Source organism: Polypterus senegalus, chromosome 3 (assembly GCF_016835505.1).
Source record: "Polypterus senegalus isolate Bchr_013 chromosome 3, ASM1683550v1, whole genome shotgun sequence".
Taxonomy (NCBI): domain Eukaryota; kingdom Metazoa; phylum Chordata; class Cladistia; order Polypteriformes; family Polypteridae; genus Polypterus; species Polypterus senegalus.
Window position 1 is genome coordinate 176882640 of NC_053156.1, and position 18904 is coordinate 176901543.

Consider the following 18904-nt stretch of genomic DNA (forward strand, 5'->3'; position numbering starts at 1 on the left):
TACCTACTACATTCAAGCAAGTGTAGCTTCCAATGTCATCCTGTCCAAAGAAGATCCCCTGCTTGTGCTGAATACTACCAGATTAAGAACCAACGTCTGTTAACCTCACCTGTCTTAAGTGAGTCTTCAACTGGGTAGTTCACATAATATTAGTAGATTGACTAGAACAGGATATGATAATATAAATAATGGGTATACTCTACTTATGGTTGCATGGTCACCTGGAAAAGACACTAAGGGTTTGTTGATACAACCATGGACTTCTTTATGCCTTTACGAGGACATATAATAAAAAATTCCCACTTAGATAAGTAAATGACACTGCTGTTTAAAAAAAAAAAAACAACACATTGTTTATCTACTGGCAAACTTAAGAAAATTTAATTGTAAAGGTCACAGGGGATTAAACAGGGAACTAAAAAAATCTTTAATAAAGTAAATGCTAAAACCCATAACTACTAGTATCTTCCAGAACTTAGTTTTCACCTCTGTTGGCTAATTAGAAGAACACTGAACAAACAGAAGACAACATAATGTAAAGAAAACCAAATCTTTACTAATATATACTCATTTTACTGCAGTTAAATGACCAATGCTTTAATCAAATACATATTTGTATGCTTCTGCCATGAGCTTCTACCATTTGAGAAATCCAGTCTGATTCTGAAGGTCAAGTGTGAACACCCATGGAATAACCTCAGCCTCATTAACACAGAAATTTCTAGTAGTGGCCTCAGGGATTAGAAATTAATACATAGAATAAAAATGTTTTTTTGGTTTTTTTTTAAAATGGTTATTTTACTACAAACAGCAAAACAAGTGAAAATTAATGGAATTATTAATGTCCTGCTTGTCTGTGTCAGTCAAAGGCATCATTATATCCTTATTCTGTATTCAACAGTAAAAAGAATTTAAACCTCAAAGACATCTACACATCATCAGGCTTATCAGCTGGAGGTCCACAGGGTTGTAGCATCTTCTCCATTAGGTTGAACCGGACACGAGCTTTGCTTTCATTCTCGGCAATAGCAAAGTAATTCAGCAGGTCAAAGTGTCCCATGTAGGAACAGTAAGAGTCCCGATGTTGATTCACAAGCCATTCCCATTTTGTGGTGTCTGCATGGCCTGTCCCAATGTACTTGGACTGCAAATGTTCCAACTGACTGTGGATTGTGTAACGGTCAGTCATGGTTAAACTGGATACTGCTGAAAAGCAAACAAGTGCACATTAGACTATGACTGAAATTCCTTATCTCTAGTGATCTATATTACTTCTTCACCAACACTGAAAAATGCAGGCTAAAATACTGGGTTGGAGAATAAGTTTACTGGCCTTTTACAACCCTGGAATATGCAGATTTAGAAAAACCAATTAACAGACAATTGCTATTATTCTTTGGTATATTAAAGTATTCAAATAACAGATCAGAACATGAAATAGTTTATCATAAAATGACTTGAAACAAAATTTGGTATCTGTTTGCTTATTTACAGCAAATAAAAGCTGACAGTCTAATTTTCCTTTTTAATTTCTTTGTAGTTTGTTAAAATTACCCATATCTTTATCTTTAAAACAGTGAATTTCACTGGAAATAAGAGATTAGAACATTAAAAAAAGTTATAATTGTATATAATGAAATTCAGAGCTCGAAAAATTTTAAGTAGACTGAATAAAAAAGAATTTCCTAATGTAAAAGGTTATGGTTGATAGATATGGTTGAAAAATATCAAAAACATTTTCAAAACACAAACAGCAATAATCATACATAAATTAACAATCAAGTAACAATTATGGACATCCATCAACATAAATATGCATTTGGTGAGGTCATTCAGTGTTTCAGATTCTGTGACAAGATAATCCACCTCTTTATTTGCCATAATTTGCCAGCTCTTTTCTAAGGCGGGGACGAGTAAAAGGGACAACAATTTGACACAAGAGAGGTTTTTCAGACAGATTTTGAAATCTGACATCCATGTACTTAACTGTATTGTCAATGATCTTATGAAACTCTGCACCAAGGGTGCCTTTGCCTGTGCTCTCACTTCTTCTAGCAGGTTGCTGGCTTTTTGTAAGCGGAGTTCCACAGCAGCAAATGCTACAATTATCTCCCACTGTAAACTTGGTCTCCAAGGCTTTATGGTATTCTCCTAGTTTTGTTCTCAGGCTGAGAAAGCACGATGAGGTGCTCTCCACTAACAGATTTGTTTGCAAGATGTTTTTTAGGGTGTCATACAGAAAATTAATGCTGCACTTGGATAAGATGGTACTGTAGTCCAACACAAAATGTAGGAAATGAACAAATTTCTTGTTATTCATCTCCTACACCACAACTTTCTTTGACAGCATCCTTTGACTTAACATCACTTCCTCCTGCAATATTCTCCATATGCTAAAGGGTGGGAGTGTAATTGTTTTTCTACAGCCTTTACACATCTCAGCCTGTTTAGCAGCCATCATGTGCTTGATAGGCCACTGAAAGGAGTCATTTTCTCATTAAGCAATTCACTTATTTCACTCCGTTCCTTTTGCTTTTTTGGGGGAATAGAAGTACATCTAGAAGATGGTTTACAGTGTATCCTTAAACTTGACCAGATACTCACAGCCTTTCAAACTAGTGCTGCTAGTTCTAATTTGTGTGTAGTAGTATCTGCCGTTTCATTCTCAACAGCTGCTCCTGTTTTCTCGCCCATCATCACTGCAGCCCCATCAAAATGCACACACACTACGTTCTCCATCTTCTTCGCTGATAAAACCTAAGTTTCCACTGCCTCATCAATAGCTTCCAAAACTCCTGAAGCATGTGTGTGCTAGACTGGCTGACATTTGATCATGTAAGTGGATATGACACCATTATCTTTTACATACCTGACATGAACCAGCACCTGTTCTATGATACAAGTGTCTATGCTGCCATCTGCAAGAACTGATCTCTTGACATTTGTGCTATTGCTCCAATAAATTCCCTGCATGCATGATCATTGTGATAAACAGAACCAAGATCTAAGACACTTGCTACTTGAACATTGCAAATGGTGTTCAATTTTGCTTCCATACTCAATCCTGTCTCTTGGGCTCTGCATTTCATTTGTATATCATACTAGTCCTCAAAAGCTGTCTATGGCCCAAATTTGAAGCCAGATCATTACATTATGAAACAGAGAGAAGTAAACTCATTACACATGTCGCTGCGGACAGATCATCATTAAAAACATTTTTGTTTCACATTCTTTTTATTTTTCCCCTCAAATAGCAAGTTAAGAGACAGGACAAAATGAACAAAAGGAGGGAATTTGATTTGCACACCCTTTGAATGCAACTGCCTCATCATATCATGAAAAATACCTCCTTAGTTTCATAATTTAATAGTCTCCTACAATTCTAATTTTTACACTGTATGCATGTTTATGTGAATATGTATATAGGGGCAAACATACACACAAGCTGTGGTCTATAGATTAACTATGTTGATGAACTTGCAGAGGCATCAGCTAAGTGGGCTGGGACAGGTTGTATTTTGCCTGAGATGGACGTGTAGTCAAAGGCAGCTATGGCACAGATTGTATGGTAGCTCTTTGTGCGAATGTACAATGTGCATGTACCACAAATCAGAGTATGTCTGCTTCAGTTGAATTTGAAGTGAGAGGAGTGCAAGCTCCTTCTCACCAAGTGCAAGTCACAAGCGTATAAGCTTCTACATCTCTAACAGAATTCACATCAATTCCCATGGCTGAGGTTGATCAAGAAACACATCGAACTGCTCCACACACACACATCTTTTGTAGTGAGAACTGGTGTGCATGCAGGCGCCAAAAAAAATGTAAAAGTGCATGCATGTGCCATCTAGTGGCTGGTTTTTGAGTGTGAGCAGAGCACTCCATACATACACACAAAGGACTTTTGTGTTTAATATATCTATACTAATAAAAGGCAAAGCCCTCACTCACTCATCACTAATTCTCCAACTTCCCGTGTGGGTGGAAGGCTGAAATTTGGCAGGCTCATTCCTTACAGCTTCCTTACAAAAGTTGGGCAGGTTTCATTTCGAAATTCTACGCGTAATGGTCATAACCAGAAGCGATTTTTCTCCATATACTGTAAGGAGTTAAGCTCGAAAGCCGTGGTGGGCGGAGTTGTGTGACATCATCACGCCTCCCACGTAATCACGTGAACTGACTGTCAACGCAGTACGTAGAAAACCAGGAAGAGCTCCAAAAAGCACTGAAGAAAACATGCATTATATAATTGAGAAGGCAGCGAAACAATAAGAACCGTGCGAGTGACATATACAACCATATTCATGAGTGCTGCTACTTCGGAAACAAAGCACGGTGTAAACCTAAAGTTTAAATTAAGTTCATAGACAGGCTGCCGCTGGAGTTTGTCATGCCCACGGTTAATGAGAGGACGCAGGATATAAACGAGAGTTTTGATCACTTTGTAACCAAGTTAAAATTGCAGGTGAAGGGCTGTGCTTATGCAAATTCCGAGAGACTGTGTTTGTGAGGGATTGACATCATCATCTCCCCTCCCATTCACCTCATTTCGCTCTGAACTGAGCTCCGCAGCTAACGCAGTCTTACAGAAGCGACTTTGTGATGCTGCCACCAAATACTCACAGAAAAATCCACAAGTTAATACACACGCTATCTCTAGAGTTTCTCCACACTGAATCCTCCAGGCACTATTTACAAAAGTGTTACAATGACTATTTACAAAAGTGTTACATTGACAATCGTGTTACGTTATTTTTAAAATGTTTCCTTTTCTTAGCACAAGCACAGCTGAGAAGCTTTGATGCATGTGCTCCATAACGCGTTAAAAAATAATGCATTTAATCACACTTTGCATTACAAGCAAAAAGGGAACTTCTGTCAATGCATGATTTCCTGGTACACCGATTACATTGATCAGCGCTTTCCGATTCATTTTACCCTCGCACCCCCTTGGTTTGAGCAGAAGTATGAAAAAATATGAGGTTAACACAGAAAAACAGATCACCAATTGAAGCTTTATGAATAATCGATTCACCATCAATAATTGTTTTGGTAAAGCCATACTCAGTGTAATCCTCCTTCCATTTTATAATTTTTCCGCCACTAGCCATGATTAAATGAATGGTAAAAAAGTAAGAGCGAAGCGAGGGCGACTTATTCAGGCAGGCAAGCGACAGCTCAATAACTCGAATTTGGATATAAGTAGGTTATATTTAGTCGCCAGAAATATCTTTGATAGGAATGGAAGTTGAATTTAGTCTTTAAACTTCTATGGTAAAGAAAAAGTTATGCAATGATGACTAAATTTAACTATATAAAAAGTCAAAACTTGTACATATAAAGTCATTCCCAAATATATAAAGTCAAAACCTGAGTATATAAAGACGGCGTTGGAATATTTCGGAATATATATAAAGTCAAAACTTAAATACAGTGGCTTGCAAAAGTATTCGGCCCCCTTGAACTTTTCCACATTTTGTCACATTACAGCCACAAACATGAATCAATTTCATTGGAATTCCACGTGAAAGACCAATACAAAGTGGTGTACACTTGAGAAGTGGAACGAAAATCATACATGATTCCAAACATTTTTTACAAATACCGGGAAAATGGGATGTGCGTAATTATTCAGCCCCCTTTGATCTGAGTCCAGTCACTTGCCCATAGACATTGCCTGATGAGTGCTAATGACTAAATAGAGTGCACCTGTGTGTAATCTAATGTCAGTACAAATACAGCTGCTCTGTGACGGCCTCAAAGGTTGTCTAAGAGAATATTGGGAGCAACAACACCATGAAGTCCAAAGAGCACGCCAGACAGGTCAGGGATAAAGTTATTGAGAAATTTAAAGCAGGCTTAGGCTACAAAAAGATTTCCAAAGCCTTGAACATCCCACGGAGCACTGTTCAAGTGATCATTCAGAAATGGAAGGAGTATGGCACAACTGTAAACCTACCAAGACAAGGCTGTCCACCTAAACTCACAGGTCGAACAAGGAGAGCGCTGATCAGAAATGCAGCCAAGAGGCCCATGGTGACTCTGGACGAGCTGCAGAGATCTACAGCTCAGGTGGGGGAATCTGTCCATAGGACAACTATTAGTCGTGTACTGCACAAAGTTGGCCTTTATGGAAGAGTGGCAAGAAGAAAGCCATTGTTAACAGAAAACCATAAGAAGTCCCGTTTGCAGTTTGCCACAAACCATGTGGTAGAAGGTGCTCTGGTCAGATGAGACCAAAATGGAACTTTGGCCAAAATGCAAAACGCTATGTGTGGCAGAAAACTAACACTGCACATCACTCTGAACACACCATCCCCACTGTCAAACATGGTGGTGGCAGCATCATGCTCTGGGGGTGTTTCTCTTCAGCAGGGACAGGGAAGCTGGTCAGAGTTGATGGGAAGATGGATGGAGTCAAATACAGGGCAATCTTGGAAGAAAACCTCTTGGAGTCTGCAAAAGACTTGAGACTGGGGCGGAGGTTCACCTTCCAGCAGGACAACGACCCTAAACATAAAGCAAGGGCAACAATTGAATGGTTTAAAACAAAACATATCCATGTGTTAGAATGGCCCAGTCAAAGTCCAGATCTAAATCCAATCGAGAATCTGTGGCAAGATCTGAAAACTGCTGTTCACAAACGCTGTTCATCTAATCTGACTGAGCTGGAGGTGTTTTGCAAAGAAGAATGGGCAAGGATTTCAGTCTCTAGATGTGCAAAGCTGGTAGAGACATACCCTAAAAGACTGGCAGCTGTAATTGCAGCAAAAGGTGGTTCTACAAAGTATTGACTCGGGGGGCTGAATAATTACGCACACCCCACTTTGCAGTAATTTATTTGTAAAAAATGTTTGGAATCATTTATGATTTTCGTTCCACTTCTCACGTGTACACCACTTTGTATTGGTCTTTCACGTGGAATTCCAATAAAATTGATTCATTTTTGTGGGTGTAATGTGACAAAATGTGGAAAAGTTCAAGGGGGCCGAATACTTTTGCAAGCCACTGTATATAAAGTCAGCGTCGGAATATAAAAAGTCAGCGCTGGAAAATATAAAGTCAAAACTTTATATATTGAAGTCAGCGTTGGAATATACAAAGTCAGCGCTGGAATATCCATCCATTTCCCAACCCATTGAATCCGACCATAGGGTCACGGGGGTCTGCTGGAGCCAATCCCAGCCAACACTGGGCGTAAGGCAGGAACCAATCCTGGGCAGGATTATTTTTCTGAATACGTTTTTGTTAACTTAGTTCAGTTTAGAGTCATTTCAATCAATATATTTTGAGTTTGACTTTATATATTCAGGACTGAGTTTATATACTCCGATGTTGACTTTATATAATCAGGTTTTGACTTTATATATACCGACGCTGACTTTATATATTCAAGTTTTGACTTTATATATTCGGGAATGACTTTATATATTCAGAAAATCAATGTACAGGGTGGGCCATTTCTATGGATACACCTTAATAAAATGGGAATGGTTGGTGATATTAACTTCCTGTTTGTGGCACATTAGTTAGTATATGTGAGAGGGGAAACTTTTCAAGATGGGTGGTGACCATGGTGGCCATTTTGGATCCAACTTTTGTTTTTTCCAATAGGACGAGGGTCATGCGACACATCAAACTTATTGGGAATTTCACAAAAAAAACAATGGTGTGCTTGGTTTTAACGTAACTTTATTCTTTCATGAGTTATTTACAAGTTTCTCTTTGTTTACAGCCATTGACATGTCGCAGAGGTTAACACGTGAGGAGCGGATAGAAATTGTGTTGATGTCTGGTGAACGCAGTAACCGGGTCATTGCAGCAGATTTCAATGCAAGACACCCTACGAGACCACCCATCTCCCATGCTACAGTTAGCAAACTGCTTGCTAAGTTTCGTGAAACTGGTTCAGTGTTGGATTTGCCAAAATGTGGACACATGAAAACTGTCACTAATGAAGAAACATCAGTGGCTGTCCTAGCTTCATTCAGCAAGAGCCCACAGCGTAGCACTCGCCGCATGTCACTGGAGAGTGGCATTAGTCGAACATCCCTTCGGCGGATATTAGCTACTCACAAATGGCACCCTTACAAACTCCAACTCTCAACGAGGATGACCCAGATCGGCGCACTGAATTTGCAGAATGGGCAAAACAAAAATTGGAACAGGACCCTCAGTTTACGCAGAAGATTTTGTTCAGTGATGAGGCAAACTTTTATGTGAATGGTGAAGTTAACAAACAAAACCACCGCTATTGGTCTGACACTAACCCACATTGGATAGATCCCTCCAAGACTGTTGGAACAAAAAAAATTGATGGTATGGTGTGGTATATGGGGTACAAAGATAGTGGGGCCATTCTTCATCAATGGAAACCTCAAGGCCACTGGATATGCAAAATTGCTACATGATGATGTGTTTCCCTCTTTATGCACTGAAGCTGGCACGTTCCCTGAGTTTTTCCAGCAAGATGGTGCACCACCACATTATGGGTGTCAGGTCCGAGCATTCCTAGATGAACAGTTTCCTGGAAAGTGGATTGGTCGTCGTGGGCCAGTTGAATGGCCCCAAGGTCTCCCGATCTGACCCCCTTAGACTTTTATCTTTGGGGTCATCTGAAGGCAATTGTCTATGCTGTGAAGATACGAGATATGCAGCACCTGAAACTACGGATACTGGAAGCCTGTGCTAGCATTACTCCTGCGGTGTTGCTATCAGTGTGTGAAGATTTGGAGAAGAGGGTTGCATTGACAATCCAACACAATGGGCAGCACATTGAACACATTTTATAAGTGGTCGGAAACTTGTAAATAACTCATGAAAGAATAAAGTGAAGTTAAAACCAAGCACACCATTGTTTTTCTTGTGAAATTCCCAATCAGTTTGATGTGTCACATGACACTCTTCCTATTGAAAAAACATAAGTTGGATAAAAAATGGCGGACTTGACTCATATCAATGACAAAACAATTACATTAACAATCATGTTACGTTATTTTTAAACATTTTCCTTTTCTTTTTCATAACTTCTTTAACACACTACTTCTCCACTGCGAAGTGCGGGTATTCTGCTAGTATTATATATAGGGGGTCCAGATCTAATTATGCAATTTTCATTACGCTATAACTTAAGTTTATTACACAGAGAATTCACAAAAATTCTTTTTGTTGCTGATAGATGGCAGCACCTGCTCTGCATTCCAAAATGGCGGGGAGACAGTTGTCAGTTGAACAGCAACTGTATTGCATTGTTTTCCTGCATTGCTTTAAAATTTGCATAATTAGATCTGGACCACTATATTATAATTATATATATTTATTATATAATATACATACATATACAAACCGGATTCCAAAAAAGTTGGGACACTAAACAAATTTTGAATAAAAACTGAATGCAATGATGTGGAGATGGCAAATGTTAATATTTTATTTGTAATAGAACGTAGATGACAGACAAACATTTAATCCGAGTAAATGTATCATTTTAAAGGAAAAATATGTTGATTCAAAATTTCACGGTGTCAACAAATCCCAAAAAGTTGGGACAAGTAGCAATAAGAGGCTGGAAAAAGTAAATTTGAGCATAACGAAGAGCTGGAAGACCAATAAACACTAATTAGGTCAATTGGCAACTTGATTGGGTATAAAAAGAGCTTCTCAGAGTGGCAGTGTCTCTCAGAAGCCAAGATGGGTAGAGGATCACCAATTCCCACAATGTTGTGCAGAAAGATAGTGGAGCAATATTAGAAAGGCGTTACCCAGCGAAAAATTGCAAAGATTTTGCATCTATCATCATCAACAGTGCATAACATCATCCGAAGATTCAGAGAATCTGGAACAATCTCTGTGCGTAAGGGTCAAGGCCGTAAAACCATACTGGATGCCCGTGATCTCCGGGCCCTTATACGACACTGCACCACAAACAGGAATGCTACTGTAAAGGAAATCACAGAATGGGCTCAGGAATACTTCCAGAAACCATTGTCAGTGAACACAATCCACCGTGCCATCCGCCGTTGCCAGCTGAAACTCTACAGTGCAAAGAAGAAGCCATTTCTAAGCAAGAGTTGCTTAGAGTGCGTGTAGCATGGGCAGCTTGCATGTCTGGAAAGGCACCATCAATGCAGAAAAATATATTCAGGTTCTAGAACAACATATGCTCCCATCCAGATGTCATCTCTTTCAGGGAAGACCCTGCATTTTTCAACAAGATAATGCCAGACAACATTCTGCATCAATCACAACATCATGGCTGCGTAGGAAAAGGATCCGGGTACTGAAATGGCCAGTCTGCAGTCCAGATCTTTCACCTATAGAGAACATTTGGTTCATCATAAAGAGGAAGGTGCGACAAAGAAAGCCCAAGACGATTGAACAGTTAGAGGCCTGTATTAGACAAGAATGGGAGAGCATTCCTATTTCTAAACTTGAGAAACTGGTCTCCTCGGTCCCCAGACGTCTGTTGAGTGTTGTAAGAAGAAGGGGAGATGCCACACAGTGGTGAAAATGGCCTTGTCCCAACACCATGAAATTCTGAATCAACATATTTTTCCCTTAAAATTATACATTTTCTCAGTTTAAACTTTTGTTCCGTGATTTATGGATTTATGTTCTATTCTGAATAAAATATTAAGACGTTGGCACCTCCACATCATTGCATTCAGTTTTTATTCACGATTTGTATAGTGTCCCAACTTTTTTGGAATCCGGTTTGTGTATATATATAAAAAAAATTTCAGTATATATACACACATCTATATATGCACACGCAATTGGAAATAATCAACCCCTAAAAAGATTTACCAATTAAAGTATTCAAAGAATTATATCTTACTGAGAATGATGTCTTTTATCAGCTGAATGACAATAAATCACAAAGAAAATGCACTCTATAATGTAGTATTTCTGAGTAGCAGGATTTTTTAATATAGTAATGTCATAATTACTCAATTTCAATACAATACTGCTTTTAAAACACTTACGTTTATATGGCCTAAACTAAACAAAATTAAGTCTTTGTGAACTCAGTAATGATAATTTGCTTCAGCTGTAATGCATAAACCAATCACACCCATGAATGTTTTAACAGTGAGCAGCAAACGTGGTTAAATCCATCCATCCATCCATTTTCTAACCCGCTGAATCCGAATACAGGGTCACGGGGGTCTGCTGGAGCCAATCCCAGCCAACACAGGGCACAAGGCAGGAACCAATCCTGGGCAGGGTGCCAACCCACCACAGACGTGGTTAAATCGAACGACAATATCATTCCTACTGTCAAGCACAGAGGTGGGTCAGTGATGATGTGGGGAGGTTTTTCTGCTGCAGGAACTGGCAATCTTGAATATGCAACTGGCACAATTTGCATTGGAGGAGAAAAAAAAAAAAAAATTCGAACCTTGGTGATTAATGGACACTCCAGCTAGACAAAGAATCCAAGCACACCTGCAAATCAACTAAAGCTTAGTTTAAAAATGGACCATGTAATGTCCTTTTCAGTCCCCATACGTAAATCTCATAGAAAATCTTTGGAGTGTTTTAAAGGCAACAGTAGTAGCACAGAAGCCATAAAACATCAATGAGCTGGACGTTTTTGCCCACGAAGAATGGGCAAAGTTTCCGATAGACAGGTGCAAGAAGCTTTTCAGCACTTACTGTACAGAAAACACTTGAAAGTACTGAAGCTTTTGGGTTGCAGAAGAGTGCACATGAACATTGCAGGAAAAACAAAAAACTTTTTTTAAAGTGAAATCAAATTAAATTTATGTTCTCAAAATAACTCAGATATGTATAAATACATTTGTTGTTAAATGAGGCTTTTGGTTGTGAACTCAACCTCAATTTGCATCACGATGTCTTTTGAGGTTAGGGGGTTAAATATTTCTGTTTGTATATATCTACTATATGAAAAGCACACAGGCCTATGTATCCAGTCCCTCTGAGCAATCAGATTGGTCATTTTGCTTTTGGTGATGTAATTGAAAGAGGAAGTGCAAGTGTGAGATGCACGAAAAGAAATAAAGACACACAATGAAAGCATCACCTTCAAAGATGCCATGTGTAAAACCAGACAGGAGGATAGAAAGGCGCCTAAAAAGTAATGACAGAGTCTGAGAAGTAGGAACATGCTTGAGAGAGGAACAGCCTGTGAAGAGACACATGCAAATCCAGAGGAAAGGTGCTGAAAGTTAATGTAGAGTTATTTTTTAATTATTCTATTTCCTATTACCCGTTTTCAGCAACCACCATGGCTAATAAATTTATAGTATGGCTTGGTGATATATGAAATAATGCAATATATTCATTACAATTTTAGACAATATAAAATTAAGCAATTTTAAGAGTGTTTTCTGCTTGTTGCCTTTTTTTAATTAACAGAACTAAATGATTCTAATAACCTAACAATGTAACTGACTAGTAACATGGAGAACATGCCTAAAGATACAGTAGTAGAGAAGGAGGGAGAAAAAAAACAACAAAAAAAAAACAGCACACAGAAAGAAAAGACGTTAGTTGCTGAAAGAAATTCACACTCATTGATATGGCAATGGGTTGGCTTTTAGCATTCAAATACAGAACAAAGGGGATATTTTATAAACTGCTCAAGAAATACTGTCACAAATTCAAGCAGGTAGCAGAAACAACCTCAAACAGTAACCCAGACACTACGTAAAAGGCATCAGCATCAAACTTATATAACTGCCATAAACACTGCTTCTCTTCCCACACAAGCTATTCTATTTATTTGTTTAAGACCCAAGCAATGCAATATGGTACAAAGACAGTTAAATTGAGAAACCACTGCTATTTTCTATCATACAGTCAAAGACATGATATTTGTCAGCACAGCACAGAGAACATGTTACAAAACACTTTTTTACGATGACGACAGATACTAACTTACTAAGACGCAATTTGTTTTTGTGAAGGAAGCCCTTCCAATAGCAGAAATTCAGACTTGCAAACAACATAAACAACCACAGGGGATGCACAAACCAGTATGGTTCTTCCTGCCAGTCCCAAGCCCGGATAAATGGGGAGGGTAACATCAGGAAGGGCATCCAGTGTAAACTTTTGCCAAATCAATATGCGGACAACAATTTTAGATGATCCATTGCGGCAACTCCTAACGGGAGCAGCCAGAAGAAGAAAAAGATGACAACTTGCAAACATAATACATTAAAAAATTTGCCTGTGTACATATTTATCTAAACTTGTATTGACCAATTGTAGGGTTGCTCCCATTGATCGGCTGGCAATTGAAATTGGCCAATTTTCACTAAGCTTTAGATTCGACAAATATTTTGATCTCTGGTTTTCGACATATCTTGAAGTTTTAGGGACCCTTGATAGTGAAAACACCTATATCTTGATAATGGGTGTGTGTCACAGTCTCCTGAGGAGGGTCTAGACCAAAAATTATTGGACTGAAAAATACCAAACTCGAAAACTTAAGCCTGTTATGAGATGACAATGTGCTGATTAGTTTTTGAGACAATTAGTGCAAGAGAAAGAGGCACTCTAGAGGAACCCTCAAATACTGTAATTCTGTATTTAATTATGAATTCTTCTTATCAATTTCTTTCATAATGGCCTATTTTTATGATCAGAAAGATCAGCATCAAAGCAGTAAATTATTGAAATGTTATAAAACAGATCTATTTAAAAATAAAATAGATTGGGTAACTTGGTTCCTAAGTCGCAAAGCCTAATGACAATCATGTTAGAATTTTTTTTTTCTTCCTTTGCACCATACTTCCTGCAGTGTAAACAAAGAGCAGCAAATGGAAAGCTTGTTTTATCAGGGAATGAGAGGTGATTGGTACATTAGCCTTTATGTTCAATCAATCAATCAACATTTATTTATATAGCACATATTCATACAAAAAATGTAGCTCAAAGTGCTTTACAAAATAAATAGAAAAATAGAAGACACAATAAAAAATAAACATAACCATGTTAAAGAAAGTGTAGTAATAAACTGAAAATAGGATAATCGGTGAAGCCACCCTGTGCAACTAGACAAATGGCAAGAAAAGCTACTTTAAGGAATTCCAACCTTTAGTTTGTTCTTTAAATTAAAACGGACACCATTTGAGTTTGGATAGCATGCTTATTTAACATGCAGTAGCTTATACAAGTAGTCAGTTTGCACACTTCGATGGTCCGGGATTTTTCAGGTGATTTTCTAAGTAATAAACTGAACAAGTTATAGTGTAATGAAAATTACATGATTATATCTGGACCATCCTATACATCAGATGTGTTGACATCCGGTGCCTTCCTGCTGTGATAACGTGTACAGTGCTGTGCAGAAGAGCCCATCTTAACGTTTTGTCTTCACCCTTCAAGAATGTCTCTGAAACACAAATCTGATGCAAGTGCTGGTGATACAGTAAAGAAGAGAAAAAACATCACCATTGAAAATAAAGTAGAAATAATAAAAAGGTCAGAAAGAGGTGAAACTCCATCATTCATTGGCAGAGCACTTGGTTATAGTCGGTCAACAATAGCATTTATTAAAATAATGTCCTTGTTCCGACTTGCATACAAATTCACCTTAAGTACAAATCTACAGTCCCTATCTCGTACGTAACCCAGGGACACTGTACACTGTACACTTAATTGCAGAAAATATGGACGAATTTGAAATTGCTGCTTAGTAAACAATAGACTTTTTTTAAGATTTGTACTGTGTTTATTATTTGTTGCTGTGTGTCAAACAGCACAAGCTTTGGTAAGAAACAAGTACTACATAATTAAAATGGTAATCCATATTTTACTATTACAATTCAAGAATAACGAATGTCTAGTTGAAGAAAAAAAAACATCTGCATAAATACAGTAAATGTATATTTTAACAGCAAAAAGCTGTAGTACAATTAATGATTTAAAATGATTAAAACTTTACAAGCCTTTCTGAAAACATGTTTTCACTTTGTCATTATGGGCTACTAAGTGTAGACTGATGGGCAAAGATGGCTAATGTAAAATTCAAATATACAACACAAAGTATGCAGAAAGCAGGTCTGAAGAGTCCAAATCCACAGAGTATTGTTACTTAACAAAATGCCTCAAAATAAAGATATTAATTTGTTGCTATATTACTCTGCCTTAACATTGTTATTCACATTTGCAATATTTTTAAGGGTATTCTTTTAGGAACTGCATGTCACCTTACATGCAGTAATTGTTTGAAAGTAAAAATGAAAACATATAAAAAAATAACCAAATTAAGACATATTCAAATAAAAATTCTGATATTCAGCTTTGTGTAAAATATTCCTTTAAAATGCAATAATATCTGTAGAAAGCAGAGTTTGAATAAGGAACATGAAAAAAGTTGGCCTCAATATTAGAAACTTGAAAGGGTTCCATTATTGAATCCTTAACAGGAATTCATGGGTACACGACATTCCTGACCCTTGCTTTGCTTCTACTGATTGTGTGAGCCGGTGGAGTATGGATGTTTGTGGAGTTATTAGTTAACTGCTTCAGAAACTGTTTTAGTACCAGTACTTTGCAAACAGGGGCAGCTATTGAGTATATGAAAGAAGAAAATACTACAGATAAAACAGAAGGTGAAACAACAAAACACCTAACTAATATGTAATGTAAACCGTACAGAGTATTGGTTTTAAAAATAGACTACAAGCAAAAGAGAGCGGCTTTGGACAGGATAACTTACAGTATTCACTGACTTTACAGACCTACTTATCCAGTGCAGAGGTCAGCTTAAATCTATCCCAGCAAGCCAAGGGCAGAGGCACTAAGAGCCCCTTGACAGGATGACACACCATTGTAAGGTGAACACACACAAACAAAACAGGGGAGGATTCAGCATCACTGATTTACCTTCAGGTCTTTGGACTATGGGAAGAAACCAGAGAAAACTGACACAAACCCACATGCAAATCCCATACAGGTGGGCACCCACAGGGTGTGATCCCCGGACTCCTTACTGACATGCAGCAGCACTGTCACTTCATTACCACACACCTAATTAGTTGAGTATTAACATATCTGTATTAACTGTAGCCTAAAAAAATTGAGGAAAAAAAATACCCTGTTATGTTAGTAACACATTGCACTGTCCAGGCCCCCCTGGGTCATCTCTTGAATTCCACCAACTTTTGTTTCTGTTATTCTTACTGCCCTCTGACTCCTTTTTTGAAACAATGAGGTATACATGCCAAGGGGAAAAAAAGAGCATTTGGTCCCATCTACTCTGGTCATTGCTCATTATAAAGTAAGATTTAAAAAGAAATGCACCGAAAGAAATTACTTTTATGTAGTAATCTACTCCAGTTCAGAAAATATCCCAAAACTCTATTAAAAAAAAAAAAAAAATCAACAAATACTACATCAGAAATATGGTACACTCAATCCTAGAGATACAAAACATTTTCATTGACTAAGCAATGTACAGAAGCAACTAAAAAAAACGTTAAAACAGTTTTTATGATATAACCTAAGTCAAGGGTTGTTATGCTCAAACAATATAATGCAACAGCAAGACCACCACATCTGGACTATTGTGTGCAGTTCTTGTCATCACAGTATAAGAAAGACATAGCAGCACTTGAAACTGTGCAGAGGAGAGCAAACAACTGCATCCCAAAGGAATTAAGGACCTGTCCTACTCTGACAGACACAGAGAATGAAACCTGTTCAGTCTTCAACAGAGGAGATGGTGTGGTGACCTAATCCAGGTATTTGAAATCCTCAAAGGCATTGATAAAGTAGATTCAGCAACATTCTTTCATCTTAATGTTGAATCATGTAATCAAGGGCATAAGAGGAAATTAAGGAGAAGTGTAGTTTAAAATTGAAGCCCGGATACACTTCTTTACATAAAGAGTTGTGGGACTCTGGAACAAACTACCAAAACATGTAGCTGAAGCAGAAACCTTGACAACCTTTATGAAAAATCTGGATGAGACATTGGGTCAGATTAGCTACTAGCTAAAGAAACGACGCTATGGACTGAATGGTCTCCTCTTGTTTGTCAAATTTCTGATGTTCTAAACTGTTAATTCTTCTTTCAGGTGAATGCTTTTGCTGAATATGTCCTGTACGTGCACTCAGAATTGAAATGCATAATGAATGGAAAACGCCATATATTGCAAAATATTTTTTTCATCTGAAACAAAAACTAATTTGTCACGATTTCTGCTTATTTAACATTATGTTTCAACAAAATGTCCATAAAAGTATAGATGCAACTAATAAAACTGAATTACATTTGAAAAGCTTGTAAGAAGGTAATCCAGTTTTGAATGGAAAACATCCTTATAACTCTGGTCACAAAATATAGATACTCGTTTTGTAGGAATGCAAATCGCATAAGGCAGAGGCGTTTTAAATCCACTTAGCATATAAGAATATAAGTAGTCCTGAGAAGAAATAATGGTCTTTACCTAGGCGGCAGTGAAAACCTGCAGCTCTTCCAAAAAATTAGGCACCTTTATTAATGCAAGTAGGATAAGAAGTGGCATAGCATACTCTAATGTAATCAGACCATTTTATTTACACACTCTCACTCTCACTCTCTCTCTCTCTCTCTCACGCATTATAGAAAAAAATTTGAATACATGAAGGCATTAATTTTGTATATATAGGCTATGTTATTCTTGTAAAACCTACGGTCTCATTTACCTTTATAGACAAAAAAAATCATATATGTTCCGTTTTGAAGCATTTATAATAAAATAACATCAAACAGTACTTAACATAATCTAGGCGCGTTTCACTATTAAACAGTTTAAAAATGACAATTATTCTTAACTAATGTAAACTATCCTGCTATGTCTCGTCTTTGAAATAAAAATAAAAACATATACACAATCTAGGCTTCTATCTACGCGGTATTTTTTCCAACGTTTTCACGAAGTACAAAACAAGGCACAAAATAATTTACAACCAACAGAACCAGGAAAAAGCAATTTCATACACTCTTTGAACGCAGAATACATAAAATTACGCATAGGCTGAGACGAACACGACCTTCTTTGTGGCAAAGTATAAATATAATAATTATTATTATTATTATTATTATTATCATCATCATCATAGAAAGAGATTTATAAGAACAAACTTACCTTTACAACATAAAAAATAAACCCTGAAACACAGCCGTCGCAAAGCAATGTGGGATATTAAATTAAACGTGTTACGGTGTCTCGCAAGGTTCAAACAATGCCAATCGAACGGTGAGAGAAATTTTTAAAACGCTTTTCATCCGAGGTAATGCAGTAGTAAGCTCGCAGCATAATAGATTTCCGTCAGTTGAAATCATATTAGATATATCAGATTTAGAGGCACTGTAAAATAAAACACTGAAAAATTAAACGATCAAAAACAACCACGTTTAGCAGAAACACGCATTTTTTAAAAATGCTATGCATACTTTTGCTGCAATGATAATTGGAAGTGAAGCACTTTCGTGTTTTGTACGTATTTGTAAAATTCATTTGGTACTTGTTGTTTAAAAGACCGTGAAATTAACTTTTTATCCAGTGCCACTATATATATATATATATGTTATGTTTTCAACAAAATAACTGAATACAGATTTGTAAATATTTACAAGCATATCTTAATCAAAATGTTTATGCAGGAAATTTTACATTTAACAACTGGTAGACCTAAGCAGCTGCCCAATCAACTCATTCTTAACTTGGACAGGCCCAGTCTTGAGTAAATAATAAAGTACAGTTCAACTAAAAGGCAAGAGTTATTCTAAAAGTGGGGCAGCGATGTCTTCTTTGATCATTTAGAATAGGAATTAGGTAGACTATAAAAGAAGAGAGACCTTTTTTGAGTTATGTATAAACACCCTTCTAAGGTAATAGATAGGAATAAGACTTAGAGAAAACAATTTACTGAAAGCTGAAATTAAAGG

At 37.3% G+C, this 18904-nt stretch overlaps 1 protein-coding gene across 2 annotated transcripts; it reads right to left on the minus strand.

The window, feature by feature from the left end:
• Window positions 1–531: 531 nt before the first annotated feature.
• sf3b5 (splicing factor 3b, subunit 5) lies at window positions 532–18206 on the minus strand. Of its 2 annotated transcripts, none has more exons than XM_039748239.1 (2): window positions 18102–18206; window positions 532–1206 (listed from the first exon to the last, which is right to left on the minus strand). In XM_039748239.1, exon 2 carries the CDS (start codon window positions 1187–1189, stop codon window positions 929–931), a length of 261 nt encoding a protein of 86 aa, XP_039604173.1. In that variant the 5' UTR covers window positions 1190–1206; window positions 18102–18206; the 3' UTR covers window positions 532–928. The 2 variants fall into 2 exon arrangements, with proteins under 2 accessions (XP_039604173.1, XP_039604174.1); XM_039748240.1 differs by having other exon boundaries at window positions 532–1203; window positions 18102–18202.
• Between the last annotated feature and the right edge of the window lie 698 nt (window positions 18207–18904).

What these genes read in the sequence shown, in the direction of transcription:
- sf3b5 (XM_039748239.1), bottom strand. Translation starts at nt 1,189, where the DNA reads ATGACTGACCGTTACACAATCCACAGTCAGTTGGAACATTTGCAGTCC.